Source organism: Ammodytes marinus, assembly GCF_949987685.1.
Source record: "Ammodytes marinus genome assembly, chromosome: 20".
Lineage (NCBI taxonomy): Eukaryota > Metazoa > Chordata > Actinopteri > Uranoscopiformes > Ammodytidae > Ammodytes > Ammodytes marinus.
The window spans coordinates 13,797,468-13,812,293 of record NC_137224.1 but is presented as its reverse complement, the minus strand read 5'-3'; the positions used below and the strand labels follow the sequence as shown (position 1 = coordinate 13,812,293).

Genomic DNA, 14,826 nt, shown 5'->3' with positions numbered 1-14,826 from the left:
TAATTCATGGGGAAGACAGAAATTGTGCACTTTAAATGGAGGACTATTATTCATGCAAGTTGGTTTAACCGTACTAGAAACATTTTAATTATTAATGCTCTTTTACAATAACGGCCATTGGTTCCCCCTAAATTAACAAAAATAAAATAAACTGAAGAAGACATAAGGAATATCAAAGCAAACTAAATATTCCATAATTTTCTTTTTTCCTTTCTCTAATGCCACACCTGTTAAACCTGATGTGCAGTATTAATTGCTAATGTTCATGGATCTACTAGGACAGAATAACTATGTGAATATTTAATCACACTACTGCGTGGCCTCCTCTCAGGTGAACGTCCACGGCTGGCGCTTTCTTACAGTAGCTGAGCTTGACAACATCATCAATATATGATGATGGCAAAACAAATATGCAAGCCCAATTTCTGTCAGAAACAAAGTCAAGGCAAACTGTGTTTCCTAGATGCTACTGGAAATATGCACAAAATGCCAATAATAGCTTTAATGACAGTCTCCTCAGAGCCTAATGAAGAGGTTTTTTTTCTTTTAAGATTTTTTTAGCATTTCACTTTATTAGACAGATTTATAGACAGAATTGAAACGGGGCAAAGAGGGGAAGACATGCAGAGAACTGAACACGAGTCGAATTATGGAAAACATAAGATATCACATCTCCTTTAGCAGAGCTGTTTTGCTTGATCAAAAAATTTATGCATTTAGAGGTAACACTTTACAATAAGGTACACAAAAGTGTAGTACCTACTACATAGATATGTGTTACCTACTACATAGGTTGTTTTTTTGTTACCTACTACATAGGGTTTTTTTTGTGCTACCTAACACATAGGGTTTTCTTTTGGTGTGTTACCTACTACACAAGTTTTTTTTTGTGCTACCTAACACATAGGGTTTTTGTGCTACTAAACACATAGGGTTTTTTTTTGTGTGTTACCTACTACATAAGTTATTTTTTGTGCTACATAGGTTTTTTTTTGGATGTGTTACCTACTACATAGGTTTTTTTTTGTGCTACCTAACACACAAGTTTTTTTTTGTGCTACCAAACACTTAGGTTTTTTTTTGTGCTACGTAACACAGGTTTTTTTTTGGTGTTACCTACTACACAAGTTTTTTTTTGTGCTACCAAACACTTAGGTTTTTTTTTGTGCTACTTAACACATAGGGTTTTTTTTGTTGTGTTACCTACTACATAAGTTTTTTTTGTGCTAACTAACAGGTTTTTTTTGTGTGCTACCTAACACATTGTTTTTTTTTTGTGTTACCTACTACACAGGTTTTTTTTTGTGTGCTACCTAACACATAGGGTTTTTTTTGTGCTACCTAACACAGGGTTTTTTTTGGTGTGTTACCTACGACACAAGTTTTTTTTCTGTGCTACCAAACACTTAGGTTTTTTTTTTGTGCTACCTAACACATAGGGGTTTTGTGCTACCAAACACATAGGTTTTTTTTTGGTGTGTTACCTACTACATAGGTTTTTTTTTGTGTGCTACCTAACATAAGATTCACCATCCTGACTTATCTTAGGCTGCAGTTTAGAGAATGAACCTATGTGTTTGGTAGCACAAAAAAAACCCTATGTGTTAGGTAGCACAAAAAAAAAACTATGTGTTAGCTCGCACAAAAAAAATCTATGTAGGGGAGAGTGGCTTAAGTTGTGCAACTTTTCACTCAAAGTGACTTTAAAGTAAGGCCTTGACAGTAAAGTCTCCAACTCAAATATGTACATATATTTCAGGGTGTTGTGCATCCCTGGCAATAAAAACTTTGGATCTGGAATAAACTGTTGAAGAAATATAGCTTTCGGAAAAAAAGTTGTCTTGTTGCACAACTTGCCCCCGGTGTGGTGTAAGTTGTGCGGTTGGAGAGAATACCATGGGGTAAATTGTGCCATTGCTATATATCTCATAAACTGTATTGCAAGACAAATCCATAAGACAATCACTTATTTAAGGTGTATTTAAAGTAAATAAAGTAAATAGTTGACAAAGATTGAAGGACAATTTTCTTAAACAAGGCCTAGCAGATATAATGGTTTTACCTGCAAAGCTCACAATGACAAAGTCACCGTCATCATCTTTCTGGCCATCTGAACTCTCATCAGTGGTGTCGTTAAGTGGAATTGAGATGCCACTCTCTTCTGAGCTACTGTAGACAATCACTTTCTTTTGGTGACCAGCGTATACAGCCATGCCACTGGCACAACTCTCAGAAATGTACTTTGCACTAGTTGCTCTGTGCTTGTGGAACCAACTGCCACCTGACAGATGTGATTCCCCCTACATTTCTGCCTTTAAATCAAGGCTCAAAACCCATATGTACACCCTGGTGTTTCCTCCCCATTAACTATCTTACCTCTGCACTACTATCTGTGTTTATGTGGATGTATGGGCTTTACGTCTTTTATTTTGGTTATTGTTATTTTACCTTCATTGTTTATCTACTGAATGCACTATGTACAGCACTTTGGACGGTGCAAACTGTCATAAAAGTGCTTTTATAAATACATTTTACTTACTTACTTACTTACTTATAACTCACCTAGGCCCTTTGGCACAAATCACCCCAATCCCAGAAATTTGGATAATAAGCATGATGCAGCAATTTAGGGCTGACATCGTGCTAACTGTATAGACTCAAAATGTGGCATACCAAAGCACTAAAACATGTCAAATGTTTTCAAACTTGTCTATAATTGTTCAGACACAATAATCAAAAAACCTTGATCATTGAAATTTTACTTTGAAAGGCAAAACACAGTTTTTTGAGCTTAAATGTGCTTATATCTTATTCCTTGTGTCTCCCTTCTTTACAGGATGAGTCAAATGGATGGCTCTTCTTAAATATGTGGTCACATTTCCAATTTCTTCCACAGTTTTCTAGAAACAAGGGGTGGCACAACTTCCAAAATGCACAACTTAGGCCACTCTCCCCTAGTAGGTAACACGTCTATGTAGTAGGTACTACAATTTTGTGTACCTTATTGTAAAGTGTTACCCATTTAGATTATCTCAAGTAATTTTCCTTAAAAACAAGAAGACTAATAGCTTGAAAAGTAGACATTTAGTATCGTATTAAAATGTAAACCAAATTACTTTTCAGACTTTTTTTGAATTTGAACAGAATTTCCCTTTTCATTTATTTGACCCAGTTTCGATGTCTTCCTGGAAAGCACTTTGATTTAATCTGCCTCATGTTGTCATTATTGCACATGATCGTCCCTCTGATGACAACTGTAAAAGGTCCTTCTACTGTGTTTTTCTCCCTGATGCTTCTCTTTAGCTTTTTCATAAACTTCATAAGGCCGTCTTCATAAGCTACAATGGTCTCCTGATATAAGATGAGGAAAAAAAAGATTTGTTTCTTGTTGTTGCTGAATGCCAATATATTAGAGGGCAGTTCTTAATAGGTAAAAGCTGGAAAAGATAGAAGGTGGTCAATTCACAAATGTATGTGTAAGAATAGAAGACTTTATAAAGACCACTTTATTTGTTTCTTAGCAGTATTATACTCATAACACTGCTATAATTAACATCTATTGTACATTGACACATTTATTTTGTATCTATATGATTCTATTTTAAATAGAAATAAGTGTTTATTACAATAATATTTTACAAAAATGAAAAAAATAAAAATACAACTCGTAACTTATATTACAGGGTCACACCACATTGAAAGGCTTCCTGAGGTGAACAGAAAGTGACACAGAAGACTGACAATGAAAAATTGCTTTTTTCCAGAATGTTCTTGCATCATTGAACGCAGCCCATGAGATCAGCTTGTGATTGCACTCTAGTTTCCTGTTGTGGGTAACTCAATCCTGTTGGCGAAGACCAAGGGATATCGAGCGTCAGGTCTCGTCATGTGACTGTAAGTAAATTGGCTTGGCCTGCTTCCTCAGGCGCTGCTGCGCTCGCAGCTTCCTGCCTTTCTGAGTTGCCAGTCCCAGTGGTGGTAGGTACGACTGCGGGAAATATACACAGGATGACACAACTGAATAACATTACAACACAACTCACTTTGACAGAAAAAAGATTATTTAATCCATTTTATATATGGTTATTTTATATGGTTATGACTTACAGCCCTAGGATATGGGTTCCTGTAATGCAGACCTGTGAAAAGAAAGGATAACATCCGTTTTAAACATGAATGTAACATTTTTAATAATTACTTCCCAAAAGGCAGATAATGTTTTACTTAGCATCCACACAGAGCATCTGATTCTCTTGACTTATAAATGATTTTTCTTGTATTTAAATGAATAATTTAATATATTTTGCTTGATTTACTCCTGTTACATGTTTTATGTACACCCATAATCTAAAAGGGAAATGTGAAAGGGCTGGACTTTGGTGTACAAATGCCTTTTTGCCCACAACTGCCAGGTGCTCCATCGTTCAACTGAACTAGATACCGTAGTTTGAGAGTCAAAGTGGAAGTATGTTAGTAGGTGGTTGATATTGTCAGCACCCGACAGATGTTCCACTGGATTAAACCCACCACACAGCATGGGATGCTTTTCATAAAACATGAGATTAAACAAGACAAAAAACATTTAAAAATTCATGGAAAACATGAACAGATGTTATGACGTAATAGTGTTACTATGGGCCTTTGCTTAGTCAACACTTATGTAAGGAAACATGAGGCATCTCTCCACTCTTACCTATTTCTATCCTTGCTTCACATTCGTCTATACATTTCTTGATCGATTCTTGATCTGTGAGCTGAGAAGTAGAGCACAGCAGAAGAGATTAGTCGTACAAACTGATATAAAACTACCACTTTTTCCATTTTCTGTGAGCAGTGCATTGTTGTTCACACCTGCTGGTTCTGCTTGAACAGAGTGCGGGCCTCCTGCACTATGTATTTCCTCTGTGTTTCTGTGTCACTCGTAACTCCGCTCTCTGTCTGCCAGGTTCTGGCTATGCGGAACACCCGCATGTACAGTGACAACACCGTCCTCCGAGTGGAGGCCGTCATGGGGGCTAAAATACAGCAGTTACCTGCACAAAAAGGGAAAAAATAAAGGCATCACAAACCAAGTTATAACTGTTTTCTCTCTGTATCATCATCAATCCCTGCTAAAAGAATGAGGGCATTTTACTAATGACTCCACCCTTCTCTCAGTTCACCTCAGTCTGTTTTTTATCTGTCTTTACTTATTGACACTGTACCACACTGTAGGTTTTGCACTTATGACCAAGTTACAGTAAAAATAATAGAAAAGCATTCTGGAGTCTCAAGGGTCGGATTAATCTGTCAGAGGGCAATCATTTGCTGCTGGGACCGTCTCGGGCTGCATTCTGTCACAGAATGCAGCCCGAGACGGTCACAGTGTGCTTTGTCAATGTTTCCTGTTGCCTCCAAGTTCTCATTAGGTTTTGAGAGCAGAACAGACTAACAATGTGCCAGCGTCATTTTATTTCCATAACCAAGAAAATTATCGGTATATTGCTAGATTAATACCAAAAGGGCCCAGATTTACAGTGTCTGTGAGTTTGTGGTGATCTGTTAAAACTAAACTTTATTTAGTCTGCAGTAAGCCTCATTAACAAGGCCCCAGGCCCACACAGACTTTCATCCCATCTCATAGACACTACACATTATATTGAAGTACACAATATCCTCAGTGTGTTTTATTAACCCATTTTCTTATCTGTCTGCACATCCTTGATGATTTGCACATCTTGGATCAGTCTGATCACTCCTGCTCAATTGTATGCTTCTTCTGTTTACAATTTCTCTTTACATATTTCATTATACATTTTCCATCAATATTCTTTAACTTGTCATTACCTGTCCTATGGTCTCTTTGTTTATTGTGTACACCATCAGATCACTGCAAATGCCTTGTATCTGCTAACGTACCTGGCAATAAAACGTAATAATAATGGATAGGATTTATATAGCGCTTTATTGCCTAGGCACTCAAAGCGCTTTACAGGGTTCCAGGTTCCATTCACACACACACACACACACACACACACACACACACACACACACACACACACACACACACACACACACACACACACACACACACACACACACACACACACACACACACACACACAGAGTCATGGTGGTAAACTACGATAGTAGCCACAGCTGCCCTGGGGCAGACTGACGGATTCTGATTTGGATTAAAATGTAGAGTGCATTACATGAGCAGAACAGACTGAAACGAAAATGACAAGTAGTCTAAAATAATAATACAAAAAGACAGAAAAGGAGTAGGCCTAGCTAATAATGTAAAAAGCTCCTTTGTTGGAAGTTTTATTTTACCTGTGCAAAAAAGCACTTAATTGAAGTACAGTTGGCATGTAGTTAACCTGAGTCAGTGTTCCAATGATTCAACACTAGAGGTCACTTAAAGCAACACACTGGCTATTTTCCAAACTCAACTGTTACAACAGTGACCGTAAGCCATTAATCGTATATTATAAAACATGTTAAGATTATAGGAAGGTTTAACGATGATGCCAATAGCGCATTCGAAATCATTCTTGTCTGCAAGACAGAAAATATGAGGCAATTCTTCACACTGTCAACATGAGGCAACATATCCTCGAGCTTTCTCCTGACAGCATTAACAGCTCCTAAACACCAGAGATTAATTTAACAGCGAGATGCCTCTCACATCAACTACTTGCTTTGTCGCTAACTGTGTTTTTCCTATTTACTCAATATAATAAAACCTTGACCTACCGACTGTCTGAAGAGAAGGCTAGTGACAGTGCGACAGTAGCTTGCAGGAACACATCTGTCGCCTGATGATGACGTTTTACAAGAAAACCCTCTAGTTCCACGAAGAAAACACATAAGACATAAACGAGCGTATTCGCTTTTTATCCCATTAAAGTTAGACATATTTTTCCTATTTTTAAAGTAGTACCGGCATTATTACAATTTACTTTTTATAATCCCAGTTTAAGACATTGTGCATCCGTTTTTAACATTGTCAGCGATTAATATTTTTTTTCTTTCTCCACGAGGCTCTCTGTTAAACTTCATCTTTAAAACCCCATGCATGCATCAGTACTTGGTTTTATAGTAACTAAGTAATCCGTGTGGGTGTAATACAAAAAATGTGCTAGCACCTTACTGTGTTAAAATCATAAATGAAAAGCTGTGTCTGGTCGTTGCCATGGCTGAGATGAGGATCAGCTGTTGGTCGCTCGTGCGGGGAGGAAGTGATGCAGTGAAAAAGCCTCAGTGTAGCTCTAGCTGCTCTCAATGACTAAAAGGGGGAAGCACAAAGAAACTGGATAATTTAGTCCGAGCTATTCTTTTTAACTCAATCCAAAGAGCGAACACACATTTTTACAAGTGGGGATTTAAAAGCACACTCGCTGCCTACAGTGTCTCTAGCTTTTTTTTCTTTTACTATTTGTTTTTAAAAAGCGGAGTAGGATTCGACACAGATGTGGAAGTTTTTTTTGTGAGCTAACTATTGAGCTAGCTATTTGAGTTAACGCGACGAGTTTGCCTCAGTTCGTTTTCTGGTCGGGTTGGCCAACTAAATAAGTACTTAATTTGTTCTGGCATTCCTGGCGTGATGAAGATTCAAGTCCACACGATGGAGTTTTCCCAAAAAGGTAAGTTTCTTCATTTGGATAACTGATATTTCTGCGGATCTGAGTCCAAAGACCTAGCTTTAGCCGACAGCTAACTTTTAGTTAACCGAGCTGATGCTAGCTAGCTATGGCGACGTCGTCAGGGCCAGACACTTTCTGGTGTAAATGGCCCGGGGACGGTGAATGGATAACTGCTTTACAACAAGCACCATCAGAATCGGTGAGTGTGTGATATGGCCATGTGTAAATGGTTAACATAACGTTGTTTACATGGCATTTCCGAGTGGTGTGTGCATGTGCTGGTAAGCTCACTTGATCCCGTTTGTGCTCGCCACTTCCCAACGAACATTCATTGGTTTTAAAAAAAGGAGACTAATGCCAACTAACGTTGGTTAAAATTAACTAACTGGTTTGAGGCTATGTATTGACGACTGTACTGTAAATATCACACGTTCGTATCTTAGCTTAACTTTGTTATTGGACAGTTCTGGGACCAGTAATCGCGCTTAGTTCAATATTAAGTGATTGGCTATCTAGCAGGCTAGTTTGTTGAGGGTGATAATTAAAACTAATCGAAATGTTGGCCTCTAGACGTCCATCGGATGTTAGTGGGATGAAGTTAGCCTGGCCAGAATGAGCCAGTGAGATATTTGCCTCGACATGCCCAGTGCTATGATCAGTACAGCTTGTTAGCACCGATGCTGATTCTGATATGCAATCGTTACTCACTTATCACAACACACAGTAAAAGTTGGTTTCAGAAGTAGCTCGAAGCTTTGTATTTTATAACAGAGTTCGTGAGAATTGAACAAAGCGTGTCTTTAAAGGTCTGTCACATATTGTAAAAGCTCTGCTTAAGTCCTCACTGCGACATTTACTTTCAGTTCAAAAGCTCTTAAACCATCTTCTCTCCAGAGTTATACACCAGTAATTGATTAATCCTGCAATGAGCCAGATTTTTTTTTGTCATGCTCAGATTACGTATTTATTGCATGTTGGCAAAAAAATAGTCCTGCACGTTTGGATATGAGGAGCTATCACTTTCTGCTTATGATGACAAGATAATGTGTCTTTTCAGCATTGCGGATGTCAAGGTCACAATGATGGAGCAGAATAGAAAGACACTTTGATCTGTGGCCAATGCTATCTGAGAGACTGTCTGTAAGTAACATCCTGACCAGCTGTTTATTTTAGTTTCTCAAACACTTGACCAACTCATGCATTTGTGTGGATGTGATCGCAGATAGATAAATAACATTAACAAATACACAGGAAGTCAGAACAATTTAAATGGAAAGGTAGGGCACACATAATGCTTTTGCACAATGCAGTGTTAGTTTGATTACCCCAAACACCAGTTAACATGCTGAATGATCAGATTTTGTATTTCCATTCGCCACAAAAACATCTTATGTCATTACTTGCTTTCTGCATCCAAGTTTTGTTCTGAATTTACCTAACTTGCCAGTCAATACCATAGTTTCCACTGTGGCATTGATTATTTGGGAAGATGTGAATTCCTACAGTAATGACATTTTTAGTTAGTATTTTAGTAAATTGATCTTCTGCTTGGTAAAAGTCCCTCTGTCAAATAGAGATGTATGAAGACTCCTTAAAATATAAACATACAGTTGTACACATGCTGTTTATGTGGAGCCAGTCAATAATTGTGAAATATATAAATGTAAATATAAAATGGACATAACGTAAAACACGATAAAGCTTTTAAGTGAAATATAAGGATCCAGTTATAACAAATGGATTAATATTATAATTGTCAATGAATGGCTGAATCTTCTGCGACACAAAGGAAAACCTAAATGAGCGCATGTTGAATTTGTGTAGAGGCTTCTCTTAACTCAAAACAAATTCTAACACATTTATGGCGCTTTTCCACCGCATGGTATCAGCTCGACTCGACTCGACTCAACTCGCATTTTTGGCTTTTCCACCGCAATTTCATGGTACCTGGTACCACGTAGCGGCTGCTTTTTGGTATCGCCTCGCTCTAGGTTCCAAGCGAGCTGAGCCGATGCTAAAAGGTGACGTCGGCAGACGGCCGGCCACTGATTGGCCAGAGACTATTGTCTGGCCAATCAGTGGCCAGAGACTACCGGCTTCATTCTGTTGTTTATTCTCCCCAACTCCCCGGGACTTTTGAGTGTATTTACGCCGCGTGCAGCCTTCTCTGGCTCTCTTTCATTTGATTTGCATCACAGATCTGAATTTATTTTCCATATATTCGCTAAGCTCACCCAGTGTTGGTTGTTGGGGAAGTTACTTATCATACGAGAGGAGACATGTAGGGCAGCTAGCAGCTAGGCTAATAGTAGTCAGCTGGGACAGACATGATAGCGAGCGATTACATTACAAGCCTCGGACTGAACTGATTACCTCAATAAAATATTGAGGCTGAGACACGGCTTGCATTTGAAAACACGTATCCTGAAACAAGCACTAAACAGTCAACTTTATCATGCCCGTGTTTACTTGCATAGGGATGTACGTGACGCATCCCTACAGCTGACTGTGTGGCAGAGTCACACATCGGGACAACAACCATCCCTTTTAATGGCCCGTAGCAATATTCTTCTACTTCTTTTAGCAAACAGATACAAGGGGGGTATTTCTTAAACATTTTTCATCCGTGTTTTTGGCGGTTGGTTCAGTTAATAGTGCAACAACTGCTCGCAATTTCTGCTCTGCTACTTTGCTCCGGAGTAGCCTTTCGGCCCCTTACGACGACGACCCCGCCCACGTTCAGCAGGTACTATTTGCGGTGGAAAACGACCCGTGCTGCTACCAAACCGAGTCGAGTTGAGTCGAGTCGAGCTACATTTGCGGTGGAAAAGCGCCATTAGGGTTTGTTGGTTACTAGTGATGTTTTTTCTTTTATTTTGTAGAAGTTTTTTATGGTAATAATCTCTGTATTGTGTGTTTGTGTATTAATATATACACATGTATACCTGAATCGTGGCAGATTTAGCACAGGTAGCTTGACTCTTTGACCTTTGACATTCAAAAGTCTATCCTTTAATTTCCTTATACTAATAGCCACAGCAATGTGGATCTTGATCTCTTCAGTGTAAGCAAGACTAGCTCAGTTTTTTTAGCAGTGCTCTATGACAATTAACATTTAACTCTTGTTGTTCATCTCAGGCCTGAGGGTATGTTGAGACGTCTCGTCAGGCCAGAGCAGAGGCGTCTAGGTGGTTCGGACGGGGACTGACGGTGAGGAGGAAAGACAGACTAGGGACCAGGGAAGACATGGGCCAGTGTGTCACCAAGTGTAAGAATCCTACGTCCTCGCTCGGCAGTAAGAGTGGAGACAAGGAGAGCGGCTCAAAGTCCCACCACAAGAAAGGAGGCGGTGCTGGCAGCAGCCACAAAGAAGAGACTAGTGGGCCTTGTGGCAAAGCTACCAGCGAGCTGTCGAATGGCACCAAGGCCATGGAGGTTACCGTGGAGACCCCCGTCATCCCTGCACTGATGGGAGAACTGCACAGGGACGATGGTCTGGATGGAGACGGGCTGTCCATTCTGCGCATTGAGGAGCTGTTCTGCTGCTACAAGGATGAACATGAAGATGCCATCTTGGAGGAAGGCATGGAGATGTTTTGTAATGACCTGTGTGTGGACCCGGCAGAGTTTCGTGTGCTTGTTCTTGCCTGGAAGTTTCAAGCGGCCACCATGTGCAAATTTACGAGGTAAGGTGGCGTTTCAGGGGAATGGGGCGTGTTGTTTTCATTGGTGTCATACAGGCATAACTACTACATAGTAGTTATGCTAGTATAACTACATAGTAATCATGTTTCTTGACCTCAAAGAGGAACCTGCTGTATCTAGAATCTTTTCTGCCAAATGTTTGAAAAACCTAAAGAGAGCATGTTTAATGTTCAGTAGTGCAACATAAAACCAATTTTACTGCATGTAGGGTTCTGTGGTTATCAGTGTTATGTCAAGTTTTTTTCTTTGGTGGCCAATCGGCTATAGATGGCACACCATAGCTAGCAACATGCACATACAGAGCCTAGGCTGTTTATTTACACCAGAGTTTTTTCAGTACACACAGAGTACTAACAGGTAGCGGCGCATGAGGAGAAATTCACTGATTTTGACAACAAACATACTACGGAATCGACTCCACCTTTCAAGTGATGTAGGAAAAATAAAAACTTTCAAATCCTGTGTGTTGTTAGCATCAGTGCTTCTAGTGAAAAAGATTATTTAGAGCCCTCATTTTGTTCATTCCTAAAATAAATGGGCTTTACTGGTTTTGATGAAGCCAATGTCAAGTCAACCCCTGTCTGTTTATAGGGACATACTATTGGCATACCTCCACATTACCAGAGCTCTGTCCAGGTTTCTGATATTGATAATATGTTTTCATGCAGTAATTGCGTCATAGTGCAAACCAAAGATACTCTGTGGCTCTAATAACTAGCTTGATGCCTTAAAGCAACATCTCTACCCACAGAAGCAACTTCCCCTCCTTTTGCAATGTGACCTTCTAGGCTTCAGTCTTTCCCTGTGCTGCTGTCCATCCATTACACCTCAAATACTCAGTTTACAGCAGCTCAACTAAACAAACACATCCACAGAACGGTTCCCCGCCACTGTCAGGTAGCGGGCACACAGGAAATGGATCCTGCTCTGCAATTAGTGTGGGAGATGAATAGGGCTGCCTGCTAGCCGGGGCACTCGTCACTGCTCCCCCTCTCTGATTTTTAACTCGGCACTTTTCTATCTTTGGACTAGGCTTTGGACAACACTGTACTCTGGTTACCAACATGTTTCATTGTCAACCGATGATCACTGAAGCTGTTTCAATTACATTTTACTTTGAATACCTATATTGTTGTTTGGCTGATGTAACATTATTATCTGTGTGTGTGTGTGTTGAGTCCCACAACACTGAAGGGTCAGAACTGTATGTCATATTTACATCAAATACATTAAGAGTCCTTAAAAGTCACCTATTGTGCAAAATGTCAACATTAATATGGGTCCCAGGTGTGACTAGAGACTCCCAAAGTATGAGAAAGAACAACCCTCTCTCTTTTACTTAATTTCCATCTTCATCAAAAACCTGTGTTCGTAAACCCCATTCAGTTTTCTCTCCCATAATGACATCATGGTCCAGTATCCTTCTGATTTTCAGTCCTGTTTACTTTGTGTCACCAGGAAGGAGTTTATTGATGGGTGCAAGGCCATCCAGGCAGATAGCCTGGAGGGTATCTGCTCGCGCTTCCCGTGCATGCTGATGGACGCCCAGGGTGAGGAGAACTTCAAGGACCTGTACCGCTTTACCTTTCAGTTTGGCCTGGACGCCGACGAGGGCCAACGCTCGCTGCAGCGCGAAATCGCCATAGCACTGTGGCGCCTAGTTTTCACCCAGGACATGCCCGACATCCTGGAACACTGGCTGGACTTCCTGGGGGAGAACCCCTCAAGTATTCGGGGCATCTCAAGGGACACGTGGAACATGTTCCTCAACTTCACCCAGGCCATCGGGCCTGACCTGAGCAACTACAGCGAGGACGAGGCCTGGCCCAGCCTCTTCGACACCTTCGTGGAGTGGGAGATGGAGCGCAGGAGAAAGGAGCTGGAACAGGCACTGCTGGCTAAGGAGGAAGAGGGTAGTTGTACTGAGACAGAGTGTTCTCCTACCACAGATAGACTAGAAACAGAGGGAAGCCGCGGCTCACAGACATGGGGGGGCCACTGACAGGGAAGCACAAAATAATTTGTAAGGGAGGAAAGGATATGTCCTACACGTGAACTGTACATCTGTGAATCATTGGATGAATATTAGTATTACCATTACGCTCTCCTTTTCTGTTGGGGTGGGACGCTTTGCAACCTTATTTTTTTGGTTTTTGAAAGGGCTCTAAGAACTTTTATGTTTTAAGCACTTCTATTTAAGTTATTGTTTTACTTTTTTTCTTCTCCCATTGAGTGTTTTTAGTAATTGGACATGTGGTCCATTTTAACATACACCTACCTACCATAACCCAGCAGAGTTAGCTCAATCAAGGCTTGGATATAAAAAACAGGCAACAGAAAGCCTTAACCTTTTCCCACCATTATCATATAGACAGTTAATTTTGACCTAATAACACTGCTGATATGTTTTGTACAAGAAATTGGTCAATAATAAAGAAGGGAAATATGGGCAATCTGTCTACAAATAATTTATTCCTACAAAACCATGAGATTAACTACAAGAGTGCGGGTTGTTGGAATCTTCTCGGTTGGACTAATCATTGTATGCTTTTAAATCTTGCAGTGCTGTGAGGATGAATTGGTTGCACTTGTATTGCCTTCACAACTGTTGTCCTGCAATTACATGTTAAAACGGTAATGGATTATACTTTTTTCACAAGGGCATTTAATTTTTAGAATAACACAAAGTTGTAATATCCATTTTAAAATTCAATGTGGTTTCCATGGTAACAGACCCGCCCGTTATGTTGAGTGTTTTGGAGTGCTACAAGTGCAGCTTGTAGCTTAGCTTGTTTAAGCAGCTGGCTGTGCTCCCCTTTGACCTCTAGCCTGAACCATCTTTTGTCCACTTATTTTCAAGAAGCGGTTAAGTGTATACAACGCAGATACTGGTTTTTCTTAGATTCCTTGTTGACCTTGTCTTAAGGAAGTATGTGACTCGACAAATTGGCTGAAACTAGGTCTTGATCATTTCTCCAAAACCTAAATATGCATTATATTCATGATCCCTGCACTGGGCGCCACACAAATCATATACTGTTTACCTTCAATATTCTGAGAGTCTGCTATTGGAGAAAAAAATGTGCACACTTCAAAAATAATGTTGACTGCTGCTGGTGATGGTTTTAATGAATTGCACAAAAAACAATGGCATGCTTAGCTGCTATACTTGCAATGCTTTGTGGAGAGATTGATGTCAACTACATTATTTCCATTCTGAACCTTTACCTAAACTGTAGATTGATCTTAAATATAGCCTACAGGGGTGTTTTGGGATGAGTGAATGAGTATTATCTTGACATGCTGGCTAATCGAGACTATGTGATATTGATCCAGTGTGGTATGAGGGTGGCTATAACCTGATCTGTTTGGTTAACATCTACAGTGCTTTTATTTCTGACCCCATTTGTCTTTTTTATATAAAATGTATTGATTTATAATAAATAAAAACAGTGTTGAACTTTTGACTATTGAGCATGAAAATTTGTGTGAC

General features: G+C 39.8%; 2 protein-coding genes across 3 annotated transcripts; one reads left to right on the top strand and one right to left on the bottom strand.

Annotated features, from left to right (window-relative positions):
- Positions 1-3,546: 3,546 nt before the first annotated feature.
- Positions 3,547-6,786, bottom strand: lyrm1 (LYR motif containing 1). Of its 2 annotated transcripts, none has more exons than XM_080049274.1 (5): positions 6,739-6,786; positions 4,852-5,033; positions 4,694-4,754; positions 4,108-4,139; positions 3,547-3,988 (listed from the first exon to the last, which is right to left on the bottom strand). In XM_080049274.1, the coding sequence occupies exons 2-5, from the start codon at positions 5,008-5,010 to the stop codon at positions 3,875-3,877; spliced, it is 366 nt and encodes a 121-aa protein (XP_079905400.1). In that variant the 5' UTR covers positions 5,011-5,033; positions 6,739-6,786; the 3' UTR covers positions 3,547-3,874. The 2 variants fall into 2 exon arrangements, with proteins under 2 accessions (XP_079905400.1, XP_079905401.1); XM_080049275.1 differs by lacking the exon at positions 6,739-6,786 and adding an exon at positions 5,827-5,889.
- A 493-nt stretch (positions 6,787-7,279) lies between these two features.
- Positions 7,280-14,800, top strand: dcun1d3 (defective in cullin neddylation 1 domain containing 3). Its single transcript, XM_080048691.1, has 4 exons — positions 7,280-7,628; positions 8,686-8,768; positions 10,767-11,314; positions 12,792-14,800. Exons 3-4 carry the CDS (start codon positions 10,875-10,877, stop codon positions 13,333-13,335), a joined length of 984 nt encoding a protein of 327 aa, XP_079904817.1. The 5' UTR covers positions 7,280-7,628; positions 8,686-8,768; positions 10,767-10,874; the 3' UTR covers positions 13,336-14,800.
- The last annotated feature ends 26 nt before the right edge of the window (positions 14,801-14,826 follow it).